Genomic DNA, 13,424 nt, shown 5'->3' with positions numbered 1-13,424 from the left:
CAGCACCAAGCCCTCTAAAAGTCAGTTTAATTCCGCAAAGTGGTATGCCACCCCTCCAATGATGGCATTAAAACTAAGATAGAGCTTAGTGCTGGGCAGATTTCACTATGATTAGAAAATTGTAGTTAGTCCTGTCTGAGGCATGGGGGTTCCAGGTGTGGCTGGACCACCCTAAGTCTTCTGCATGGCCATACCCTGTCCCTTGTAGAATGGTTATCAACCACTCTTTGCAGCGGGTAAGAGTGGTTGTCACTGGATTGGGTCTGCATTCTTGCCACTGATAATTAAGGGTCCTGGACAGAAAGTCCACCTTTTTAATCTAGTGTATTCTTTTCAGTGCAGAGCTTGTTCCTGTCATGAGGCTAATTGGAAAATTAAAGTTGGCACCTTATGTACAATGCTGGTCTAAATCTCGACCCCTGAAATTAGAGTGGGTGTTCTAAAAGCAATAATCAGATAAACCCTAGTAACAAGAACTCATGCACAGTTTTTCACAGTTTACAAAGGGAACACCTCCTTCCCTTTCTAAATGGGCGAAGAGCGGGTTGTAGGGCTGACCACCCTCTCTCCCTGGCCCTAGCCCTACCTCTCAGAACCCTTAGGATGGAGTCTTCCTGCCTTGAAGTCACCACCTCCAAGATTCACCATACTCCCACACCTACACCTGCAGCCCTCAAGGTGTATCCATGTAGCCTTCGTAGCACCAGGCATGGTAATGGAGCTTGCCAGAGCCAGACAGGAGCTGTAAAGTCAAGGCAGATGCCAGAAGAAGCCAGTCTGTGCTTTCAATCATTGCGTAGATTGAGAGAATTCTATTTAAACAAAGCTAGGACCGTAATTTCTAGATGCAGCTATTAGAACTGAGGAAGGGTAGGATTCCTTGATCTCCATCTACTCACTCAGGGCCTACCTTTGCCTCCACAGACTGGGTAGCCACCAGGCATCACTCAGAAACCCCATAAGAAAGTTAGAAAGCCAAGGGGAAACTGAGGGCCAGGAAAAGAAGGTCACATGGAAAGTCAAGGCCCAGCAGGGCTGGTAGTTGCGCAGAATCCATCCCAATCCAGGTTTCATCTCTGCCCACGCGCCTTGAAAGGAAAGTTTAGGCAGAGGAGCCGCTGATTGGCTCTGCAATTGGAGCAGCCCCTAGAGGAAGGGTGTGCTCCTGCACAACCCCACAGCCCCTCCCAGAGTGGCATATTCTCCCCCTCCACGGTTATTCTGGGAGAGTGATCCAGCTGCCCCCCAGCTGCCAGTTAAACAGGCATGGGCCAGGACACAATGCGGCTGGGTCAAGGGCACCACTCTTCCTCTGGATGGATAGGCAAGCAACAGGCTGAGGGTCCTCTGCTAGAGGCTTCCAACCCTGGTAGGAAACCCAAGATCGAAAGAGTCCTCCATCTACTTTGATTCACTCTCTACCCAGAGTCATGGGATTCCCCCTTCAAAAAACTTAGTTGCTCCATCATGGAGATGAAGGCCTGCTGATCAAGGATTCCTATCCAAACCACAGGGGTGGGGGCGGGAGGAGTTTGCTTGTTTTACCAAGCAGAAAGGTGAAGGGTCTCTCTATCGCAGATGTCCAAGTCAGGGTGAAATGGGTAGTAGTGACCTAGATATGGGCTGGGCCCAGCCTGCTCACTGCAGATTCTAAGGCCGCTGAGACCATGACATCTCACCCACGCTCCTTGTGGGGCTTTGGGCAGTCCTGCTGAGGGCTTTGGGAAGTCCTACTCCCTACCAGAAACCTGAATAAGAAGAGGGGCCAATATAATCTTTTCCACCAGAGAAGCCAGCAAGGATCCTAAGGTTCTGCCTGCCAAGGACACATCTTGACTGTAACAGGTCTAATAAAATAAATGAATAACATAATTTGTATTCTTCACTGTCCTTACATGTCCATCCTGGTACTCCATTCCCACCCATGGCACCAGAAGGAAAGACGGAAAGATAGTAATTCTAAGGGAAGTTATCCTTTAAGACTTAATGGCTGTGTCCCTCACACTTAAGAGCCTCTGAGTGTCCCATACAAATCCAAAGTAACAGGGGTCTCCACTTGATGCTCATCCCACACTCAAGACACCAGTTATAATAGGACAGGTCTCTGAGAGCCATGGCTGCCCTCCTCTCCACTGCTTGACTTCACCCGCCTCCTAAACTCCTGCGGGGGGCTCCCACCCTCCTCCCCTGTCCTCACCTTTCCCCTAATTCCTCCACCCCTGCCCCCCAGCCCATGCTCAAGCCTCAACTCTGCTCCTAAATATCTTCTCATCTCCTCTTCCAAGCTCTATTTTTAAAATCAGATTTCCTTTACTGTACAGGGAAAGGTATTCGCTGAGGGATTTGCCCCCCCCCCCGCCCCCCCCCCCACTCAACCCTTCATAGATGCTCCGTGGCAGGCCTGACCCCATGGGCCACTTGCTCAGAGGCAAGCAAGGAGCTGACCTGACCGAGTCTCGGGACACTAACAGTGGTGAGACTGGGGTGTCTGTCTTGAGTGTTGCGGGGTAGAGGGTCACAACAAAGACCCAAAGGGAAGCTCCAACCCTAAGTGCTAGATCTAGATTTTAATAGGAATTTCAAAATGAAAGGTTTGAGAACAGACATTGAGATGAATCTGAGGGACAAAGAATGTTCCTTCTACATAGCCTAGAGGCATGCAGGGTGGGCTGGGATAGAGCAAGAGCCAGAGGAAGCCTAGGTTATTGTCCAAAGACATCAGAGAATAAGGAGGGCATTTGTCAAGCCCCAAGTCTACCCAGAGAGGCAGATCCCTGAGCTGGGCCACCTGGTGTAGATGGTCCTTCCTCTTGCTACAAGGAGCTCCCACTCACCTCCAGCAGAGACTTATTGTTCAGGGTGCAGTGTTCACCCCCTGGCTGCTGTGGGGCTGCACAGTGGTACCCGTCTCCAGTACTGTGGGGTCCAAACAGGATGCCTAGGGCAGAAAAGAATGGGAAAAGACTGCTGGGTAAACTAATGGACTGAAGATTTTAAAAAAATACAAAGCTCTGGAAAACAACGAAGTCGAAATGAGTTTAGGATGGGGGACACGAGACTCAGTCTTTCTAGAGAAATGCCTAAGGAGAAACGAGGAGGGAAGCCATAGATGGTTAAGAGTTTTTATTTCATGCAAAACAATTTAAGCTCTAGATTCCCAAGCGTACAGAGCAATCTATATGTTTTCAACAAGAGATATACTCGCTCCAGGCTCCATTCAGCACTGGGGCACTTGGATTTTATGCCGTGGACATGAAATTTTAAGGATGGAAGCTAAGAATGCCATGATTAAATGAGAGTGTCACTCAAAGACAGTGGAACTTTTTAGCATTGCTGGAAACGTGTGAAAAGATCTTAAGTGGGAGCTTTATTAATTGATTATTGGGTTTCTGAGGTAGAAATCTGCACTTTATTTTGAGGGGTGATGGTATCAAAATTTTCTATCACACTAAGGGCTTTGGGCTTCTGCCAAAAGGCTTTAAAAAACTTAATGGTGAGATTGTTTGCTTGTGGGAGATAAGCTTGTAGAAAGCATGATAAAACATGTTTTATGGCTAACAGCTTTGGACTTTATTATTACAAGCAACAAGAAACACTGAGAAATCGTAAATAGGAAAGTTAACAGGCACACATTTAAGGATCATGCCCAAACATTCTGACTCTGTGTTGAGGGAATGCCAAAGTTTGACTCTCAGGGCATGCCAAGAAGATATGATTAATGTTGACACTGAGGAAAGGTTTTAATTAGAGGAGTTACATGACCGAGATGGGGACTGTGCAGAGAAATTTGGAATTTATTTAGAGACTCTGACGTGATGAAGTTTTTGCACATGCTTAAAAATTTGATTTATCCAATTCTAACGGAGTGACATGGTGAGTTTTTTTCTGTTTGATAGATACAACATAGCACGATTATGAAATCAAATTCTCGCTGTATGCCAAGAATCTGGACTTTTTATGTCGTGCACAATTAAGAGACATTGCAGGGGTTTTTAGGTGGAGTTACAAACTCAGATTTAATGAACTGTGCTAAGACGTGTGAATTTTATTCTAAGGGATGGCACACCAGATTATAATATCACTCTAATAAGTTGGGATTTAAGCCAATAAACGGCTTAAAAGTGTGATGGGGAAGATTTGTTGGTTGTTTTTTGTTTTGTTTTGTCCAGCCTGGAGGTAAGTGACACGATAAGATACTGCACTGTCTGTTAAGAATTTGGGGATTTATGCTACAAAGAAACTTTGCAACGTTTTAAATCTGGGAGTGACTCCTTACGGTTTATGAATTCAGCAGAGGGGAAAGTGGATATTACAACATGGTTAGAGATGTGACTCATGTCCACATCGAAGGCACTGTTGTATCCTGAGTGAGGGGTGAGATATCATTTTTAATCCTTTTGTGTGGGGAGGGGGATGCGTGGAGTTTGGCCAAGAAAGGGATTTAAGGAGTGAAATGGTCAGGAGTTTTGTCTCCCGAAGAATTTGATGATTTAAAGCATGCTGTATGCTGAGGTGTGTAGATTTGATGAGCAGTTCAATGCAAGGGTGAATGTCCACTGCCCCTCAGCACAAGGGCATCCAGGGAGGCTTCTGTGCTGAGAAGCTGGGTAACTTACATCATGGGCTGAGAAGTTAGATGACATTTACATAGCATGTCAGGTTTGGACACGGTTTTGAGGAATGCAAGGAGTACACTGTCATGCCAGGCTGAGGAATTTGGACTCCCTCCATGATGAGATTTTAGGAGAATGACATCATGAACTTTGTGTGTTGAATAGGCTCGGTCTGCTGAGAAATGTATGACTTTATGATCACTTTCAGGCTTGATCTCATAGGTAAGGCAGAGACTTTGTGAGGCTGTAAGCAGAAGTTTACACAAGTGAGTGCATGCATGTTACAAGAAGTATGAGCTTTTGTTATCATGTAAGATCTTTGGTGTGAAGGCAGTCAAGTGTTTCTGGGGTGAGCTATGAAACTGTGAATTTTGTATTGATTAGCTACCAATTAAACCACATGGTTAAAAAATTAATTTATGCTAAGCAATTGGAACCTCATAGTATAGAGAAGAAATGTGTATGTTAAATAGGAAACCATGAGATAAATATTGTTTATTCTGTTAAAAGTGTAAATTCTGATATCCAGGCTTATTAAGATATTTAGAAAGTGAGATTTTTGGTTGAAGGCTGGTTGAAGGGAAGCAGAAAGATTCAATCATTTACGTAATCGAATTTGTTAATCTCTATGTGTAAACTTTTTATTAAGAAGGTGAATATTCTAATTTGTTAATCAGACTGCTGCAAATTTAAATTGTAAACCATGAGGTTAAGTGGGAGACCTGCTGAGATTTTTATGTCGGACAGATGAACCTGTAGATGAATTAATTAATTTTTATATTTCAATAATAGTGCATGCCGTAGAGGACTTTTATGAAGAGGAAATGAGTTGATTTATGCAATATGCTGTGCATGTTTCTGAGATGGCTGTTTTACCTAATTTGTACACCAGGTTTAGAAACTGTGATCTCTACCTCCAGGAATGACAAGTCCAACTTGTGCATTACTCTATGGCCTTTCAATTTTAGCCAGAGAATGGTTTTTGGTTAAGTTTACATGTCAGATGTGTTTATACAAAAGGTTTGGATTTAATATTGCAGACAGTAAATAAACAGTGAGAGGCTTTAATCAGAGGAATTGCATGATCAAATTTAAGTGTCATGCTAACAAGGGTATGTCTAATTCTGAGAAACTGCAGATCCAAATGTTTTATCCTGCTGGAAGGTATGGATTTGAGCCAATGGTAGTTTTACATAAAGGACAGCATGGAGATTTTTGTTTATTTTATTTTGGGGTTTTTGGTTTTGGTTTTGGTTTTTGGTTTTTATTGTTGTTGTTTGTTGTTGTTTGAGTGTGTGTGTGTGTGTGTGTGTGTGTGTGTGTGTGTGTGTGTGTGTGTGTTTTGATAGGTCAGCCTAGTAACCCTAAAAGAAAATTGAGAAGTAACAGAAGGTGTTGAATTTATAAAGACAATAGTCGTACGGCTGGGATATTCAATAGCCTAATTTGTTTTGTAAACCAATACATTCCTTTAAATTCAATTTCCGTGCACTAAATCCTCCCATGGCCAGATTTTCAAAAATTCCAGGACAATCAGATTTCAAAGGTCTCGGGCCCTCCTCTCCCCCGGCTTTGTAAGTCTGCTAGATACACCCCCGTACTGGAGGAAATCAACGGTGACAGAGAGAAGGGGGTGCTTTCAAAAATGAGAAGCCCACCCCTGCCTGAGCAGAGGGGAAACTTGGAAAGATAGGATCCAAGAGGCAGGCAGAAATGTTTGCATGAGCAGAATTGAGGCCAGATGTTTGAAGCTCCAGGAGCCCTGCAGACCAGGGCAATTCTGGAGGGTAGATTTTTGAAAAGCTGGGAAGGGTGTTTGGAAACCTCCGTCTCAACACTGGAGAGATCGTGGCTTTGGATAGAGATCAAATTGAGAAATGAAATCTACCCCATCCCACCCCCCAAGTATGACCAAGGATAAAGCAACAAAAGTGCAAGCTTTCAGCACACAGTAGGCATTTTATAAACGTTTATGGGGAGAAAATTAAATCCAAAAGTCATGCTCTCTCCCACTTATTTCGACTTGGAGCCTGGAGGAGGAAATAAGAGCTATTTTTGGCTGCTGACCCAGCTGGCAGGGCAGTGGCCAAGTGCCCGATTTCTCCTCTTTCCCCAGAGTTTGGGAGACAGCAAGCATCTCACTGTGGAATCCCGCCTCCAACTGAGCGTGCTGGGCTGGCTCCAGACCACCAAGCCTGCCAGTAGTGGCTTCGAGTGGCATTGAGATGTGACCTTATGACTTTCGGGTGACTAGAGACGGGAAGGGAAACTGACCAGGCATGGATGCCAGGGCAAAATGGGCCAGAAGTGTGCCCTGCCAGGTGCCTGCTTGCCACAGAGGACGCTCTGGGCCAGTTGCTCCACAAAATTTATGGACTGTGAATTTCTCATTCCAGTGGAGGAAGTAGGCAGGCGGGGCAGTCAGACTCTCAGACTCCGCCTGGGAGGCAGGTCAGGGCTTGAGCCTCTCCCCTTGAGGTGCTCCAAGTGACCAGAGGAGGAGACTATATTGAATGCAGGGAGAATTTCTCTGGTTTCTCTCTGATTCTAATTACTTGGGCGTCTGGTTTGTCCTTGAGAATCTGACCCTGACGTCTTGAGACTCTAAATTGCTGCTTTTCCTCTTGCTTTTTATCCCTTCTGCCCCTAGGTTCTGATCTCCACGGTCGCGGTCTCTGACCACACACATTACAACCTTACCTGTCTTCAGAGCAGAGTCCTTTCCAACCGACGACATGATAGAACCCTCTGAAGACTCATTTGAGACGATGATGGAGCTTAATAATCCATCATCAAAACAAATGGAGTCCTCCGAGGGCTCATCCAACACCGTTGAGGAGGCACCGGGCAGCAGCGGGGCACAGGCGCAGGCAGAGGCGGGCTCAGACAGCGGCCCAGCCCAGGAAGGAAAAGAGCCACCCAGTGGCTCGACCCAGGAAATGCAAGAGCTGCCCATTGATCTATACCAAAACTTGGAGGAGCCATTCAGTGGCCTGTATGAGGAACGAGAGAAGCTGCCCACTGATCTTCTCCAAGACATGGAGGAAACCAGTGGCCCACGTGAGGAACGAGATGAGCTGCCCACTGATCTACTCCAAGAATTGGAGGAGTCATCCAGTGGCCCATTTGAGGAACGAGAAGAGCTGCCCACTGATACACTCGAAGACGTGGAGGAACCTTCCAGTGGCCCACGTGAGGAACGAGAGGAGCTGCCCACTGATACACTCGAAAACGTGGAGGAGCCATCCAGTGGCCCACCTGAGGAACGAGAGGAGCTGCCCACTGATACACTCGAAAACGTGGAGGAGCCATCCAGTGGCCCACGTGAGGAACGAGAGGAGCTGCCCACTGATACACTCGAAAACGTGGAGGAGCCATCCAGTGGCCCACCTGAGGAACGAGAGGAGCTGCCCACTGATACACTCGAAAACGTGGAGGAGCCATCCAGTGGCCCACCTGAGGAACGAGAGGAGCTGCCCACTGATACACTCGAAAACGTGGAGGAGCCATCCAGTGGCCCACGTGAGGAACGAGAGGAGCTGCCCACTGATACACTCGAAAACGTGGAGGAGCCATCCAGTGGCCCACGTGAGGAACGAGAGGAGCTGCCCACTGATACACTCGAAAACGTGGAGGAACCATTCAGTGACCCATGTGAGGAACAAGAGGATCCACCCAGTGACCTACTCCAAGACATGGAGGAGTCATGTGATAGTTCACACGAGGAAGAGGAGGATCCACTCAGTGAGATTGCTATCTCATCTGATGGCATAGATTCAGTGTTCGTCAACTCATCTGAGACCCAGACAGAGCAAGGAGATGAGACTGACCTGGAAGATGAAGATGAGCTGAACCTCGGAGAGGAGGCTCAGCCCGGGGGCTCTCCAGAAGAAGTCATGGCCACAATGGAGTCCATCATCTCGGTGTTCCTCCGAGTGCACGACATTGAACACCAACAGAGAGTAGCGGAGAGGATCTTGATGCAAGCCATCGAAGAAGGCCGGCTCCCCAAACTCAGGCACTTCTCTGGAGATCGCAGAGAATACCATGAGTTCATTGTGCTCTGTCAGATGACCCTACAGAACTACCCATCAATGTTCCACAATGACCAGCTACGGGTGAAATTTGTCATGTGTCATCTGTCTGACCTAGCCTTAGAATGGGCCAACGGCCTGGTAGAGCAGGACAGCCCTCTGCTGAACAACTACTCAGGCTTCATCGAGGCCATGTCAGAAATGTTCGAGTACAGGCAGACGCTGCGTGTGGCGGAAGACGCCATGTTCAATATCAGGCAGGGGAACCGCGGTGTTGCCGAATACATCAATGAGTTCCAGAGTCTGGTACATACCTTGGGCTGGCCAGATGAAGTCCTGCAGGCCCACCTGTGCCAGGGGCTCAATGAAGACATCAGGCATTATCTGTTTCGAATCCCCCAGCCGGCATCCCTGGAGAACCTGATGGTGCTCGTCCTGCAAATTGAAGATAAGCTGGCAGAGAGAAGGGCATTACTCAGGCTGCCCCCCGAGGCCCGCCCAAGAAGCCTAATCTGGATGGACACACCTGCCCCAGAGAAGTGGCATGTGAGCACCTGGCTGCCCAATGCGTTTCATCCCAACATCAATCGTGCCCACCTCTTCCTGCTGCTCATGGTGAGGGTGAACCCCTACCACAGTGTCGCAGTGCAGGCCCTGGTGGACTCAGGAGCAGAAGGGAACTACATGGACGAGAAGTTTGCCCAAGAACACTACGTGGAGCTCTACGAGAGACCCTATCCACAGGCAGTCCAAACCGTGGATGGCTCCCTGATCGGCAATGAACCTATCTCGCTGTGCACCGAACCCCTGCTGTGTATCCAGCAGAATCACTGTGAGTACATCGAATTTGACATCGTACCTTCACAGCACTTCTCTGTGGTCCTCGGCATCAAGTGGCTCCGTACCCATGCACCTGAAGTTGACTGGTTCAAAGGCCGTTGCACCTTCCACTCTCCCTACTGCCTGAAGAATTGCTTCCACCCACCCCCACCATGCATCGCACTGGAGAAAGTTAGCATGACCATACTACCCGGATTGCCGCAAATGTATTCAGACCTGGCCGATGTGTTTATCGTGAAGGAAGCAGATGATGAGACTTCCGACCAGCCAAGCTCAGACGGATCCGATGATCTTTCTGAATCAGAGCCCTCTGAGCTTCAGCAGGCTGGAGACAGTGATCACAACGACGTCTTTTATGAGAGTTCTTCCAAGAGGCCTTATCAATCTGTGAGTGCCAGGATGCAAGAAAAAGCCAGGCAGCAAGAGCAATACTGGATACTATACGACATGCTGAATGACAGACAGGACTACATACAGATGATGCCAGAACTGTTTGACCACTTACATGGAGCTACATGGTTCACAAAACTGGAGCTGCGAGACATTGCTAAGGAACCCAGGGTGGACTACAGCCTCACACACACAGAAGACACATGGAGAGCAACATTTGGGATGAGCCCTTACCAGATGAGATGCTACCGGCCCTTCACAATAGACTCATATGCTGACGACTGTGATAATGAGATTCACTTTATCCTAAAAGACATCCTAGGCTTCTATGTGATTGCCCATGGCCGAGAGCTCCTGATCTACTCAATGAGCCAGGAGGAACACTCTGATCATGTCCGCCAAGTCCTGCTCCGCCTTCGCGGTCACAATATCCACTGCTCCCTGGACAAAACCCTGTTCCATCGCCACTCCGCAGAGTTCATGGGTTTCGCCCTATCCCGCAAAGGGGTGAAACTGAACAAGACCATCAGGAACATCATGATGGGGTGTCCTGTCCCCAGCAACAGGAAATCCCTGCAAAGCGTTATCGAACTCTTCTATCCCTACCGCCACTTCGTGGAGCACTTTGCCATCATTGCAGAGCCCCTGGTGAAACTGCTGCTGAGCTCAGAGCCCTTCTGCTGGGGAGAAGAGCATCAGGAAGCCTTAGATTGCCTGAAGAGGGCTTTTCAAAAAGCACCCTTTCTGTACCATCCCAAGCCTCAGAATCCATTCTACTTGGAAACAGGCGTCACTGGGTCATTCCTATATGCCTCCCTGCTCCAAACTGATGAAGAAACTGGCAAGAAAGCTACCTGCTCTTTCTACTCACGACATCTCTCCCCAATCGAGGTGGAGTACCCTCAAGTGGAGATGAGGATCCTTCCAGTCCGGGCTTCCTTCATGGTGTGGTGTCGCTACCTGGAGAACACCGAGGAGCCCATCATGATCCTTCTCAACACAGAGGATCTAGCCTCTCTGAATAATGACAGGCTCACCGTACTTCTCCCCGGGCATTGGCTCTACTTCTTCGCTCACTTCCATTATGAAGTGATGGAGCTGCCTGATGATGATGACCCCCGAGCTCTGTCCCGTAGAAATCCAAACCAGAGAGCCTTGAGAGCCAGGTACATGCGGCCACTGCTGCTTCTTGCCCTGAGGGCAAGCCAAAGGGAAGCGTTCTCTGATTTTGGGTCCGAGCCCGAGGCTGAGACTGAGTCCGAGGACAGTGACGATGAGTCAGACCCGGAATGGGCGGAGTTGAATCGGCAGGCCCTGGTACAGGAGGCACTCTCTAACATCCCAATAGAACAGATCCTCAACACCCTCCTGACCCACTTCAGCAGGGTCCAGATCCGGTCCGTTGTCCTACACTTCTTCCGTGGCCTGCTCTACTGGAAGAGTGTCCTGGGTGTGGCATCCCTCCTGGTGATGATGAGGGTGAGGCAGCCCCTCTCCCCACTTCCTGCCCCCTCTTTGGAGGTGGCCAGGCCTGAGCCCCGACACACACTCCGGCTCATCCTGGACTCAAGCCTCATTGCAGGTAGTGGCATGGCCACAGCCATCACTCAGTTGCTCAGCCAGATGCCCCGGGTAGCGCGGGCCAACACCCTCCCAGCTCGAGAGCTGGCTGAACTGTACCTGAGCCCCAGGTGCTGGCATCGGAATGCCCTGCATTCCCAGCCCCCACGGGGCCTGCGATTCACCCCAGGGTTCTGGTTGACCCTGTGTGAGTTCTTCGGCGTCAGAGTCAACCCCGAGGAGGACATCTTCCCGGACCCACACCAGCAACGATACTTGGAGCTGCACGTCGTTGGTGATGAAGATGTCGTCTTGCGAGAAGCCCTGCAAGACGACCTGCAACGTTACCGTCAGTGTGGCCTGCATGACGGCCTGCAAGACACCTCGCAGGACGCGCAGGACAACGACGTGCAAGAAGCCCTGCTTGAAGACGAAGAAGCCTTGCTTGGAAACCAAGAAGACCTGCTTGGCGACCAAGAAGCCCTTCTTGGTGACCAAGAAGCCCTGCTTGGAAACCAAGAAGCTGTCACCTTCCGCCCGCGAAATCTGATGGACCCAGAGGTTCTAGACTTCCTCAACAACCGCCTACTCTACATTCTTGGTGCCGATGGAAGGCTTACTCTGCTCAGCAGAGATGAGGTGGCCCGGGCCCTCACGCGATTCCTGACCATGGCCTCCAGAATGGCCCTGCTTTCCCCAGCCAGGGAACAGGCAAGGCTAGAAGCACTGTCAGACTCATCAGATGATGAACTTGACTGAAAACACAACTAAGTTGATGCCATTCTCCTTTGTGCCTCAGCTAGCTTTGCTCAAATCCAGTGACACCTCCTACCACTCCTGACCCAAGGGGAACCCACTTGTGAAGGGCCACAACTTCAATTCATCAACCAGCAACATCATCTGTGTTAAAGGACTAGCCAACTGTCAGCGTCCCAGAACCAGCCAAGACTGTGTGCAACCCTGTGCTAACTGTCCAAGACTGTGTGCCACCCTGTCCTAACTGAACGGGCCTCAGACCCACAGCGGGAAGTGAGATAAATGAGAGGAGGAAGCAGTGATGAGCAACAATGACCCTGTAACCCCAGGCCAGATGCAGAACAGGCACAGCAGGCGCAGCCAAGCAAGCAGATGCCAGGGAGCCCCCCCCACCACCACCCGAGTGACGTGAGGCCACCTGTGCATCCTGGGACACTGACCTCGGGTGCTCCACTGACTTCTACCTCCTCACCGGTGCTCCAACTCCCCTGGGCCCCACCTCCACCCCCTCCCAGCCTCCGGAGGTACTGTGGTGCCGTGCCTCCCAGCCCACCCCTCAAGCAAACAAGCCCACCCCACACTATCTGGTTTGGCTCCCTTGACACTTCATCTGACCCTGAACTCTGAACTTACCTGAGCAGAGCTGCTCTGTGGGGCATCCGACGTACCAGTGCGACTTACCTGATAGACTTGCCCACCTTGAAGGTCCCTGAGACTCAGGGACCACCAGAAAAGGTGGTAGCACCAAATGGGCCTCCCGTTCCCAAAACTGACAGCTGGACAGTGCAGGGGCCAGAGACCCCACATAAAGGAGGGAGCCCCCAAGGACACTGGTGATGCCCCAGACACCCAGCCTGCTGTGCCAAGGAGCCCAGACCACTGCTCTTTGTCGTGGGAAGGAGTACCTTCCTATACTTTCCATCCCGCTTCTGCTTTTACCCCACAAATAAAGAGAAAAAAGATTATCTGGCTTTGTCATTTGTTCTCAAGGGAAGGTGTGATAGCAGGAGACAGGTTTGAAGGACAGTGAGCATGGGAGCAGAAAGGACGGAGTATGCACAGAGGGTTGAGGGCGGACATGTACAAGGGTGGGAGGAGCCTGGGCAGGAGAGCTTGGCTCTTTCCTGAAACAGCTCATGGAGATGTGTAGCGAAAAAAACCTCCCTTCTTCTCCTAAGGAGAAGGAAGCCACTCCTCTCTCATCCCCTCAGACTCACTCCGAGGAGCTACA

The 13,424-nt window shown here is 49.4% G+C and overlaps 1 protein-coding gene across 2 annotated transcripts in view; it reads left to right on the top strand.

The window, feature by feature from the left end:
* Rtl1 (retrotransposon Gag like 1) overlaps positions 1-13,139 on the top strand; it is a 32,772-nt gene extending 19,633 nt beyond the window's left edge. For both annotated transcript variants that reach the window (XM_076551380.1, XM_076551381.1), the window contains one exon: positions 7,264-13,139. In XM_076551380.1, the coding sequence (XP_076407495.1) occupies positions 7,349-12,196 (4,848 nt within the window). In that variant the 5' untranslated portion in view covers positions 7,264-7,348 and the 3' untranslated portion in view covers positions 12,197-13,139. The remainder of the gene's footprint in view (positions 1-7,263) is intronic.
* The last annotated feature ends 285 nt before the right edge of the window (positions 13,140-13,424 follow it).

The sequence above is a fragment of the Peromyscus maniculatus genome, chromosome 14 (genome assembly GCF_049852395.1).
Source record: "Peromyscus maniculatus bairdii isolate BWxNUB_F1_BW_parent chromosome 14, HU_Pman_BW_mat_3.1, whole genome shotgun sequence".
Lineage (NCBI taxonomy): Eukaryota > Metazoa > Chordata > Mammalia > Rodentia > Cricetidae > Peromyscus > Peromyscus maniculatus.
This window is presented reverse-complemented; position numbering and strand designations above follow the sequence as displayed.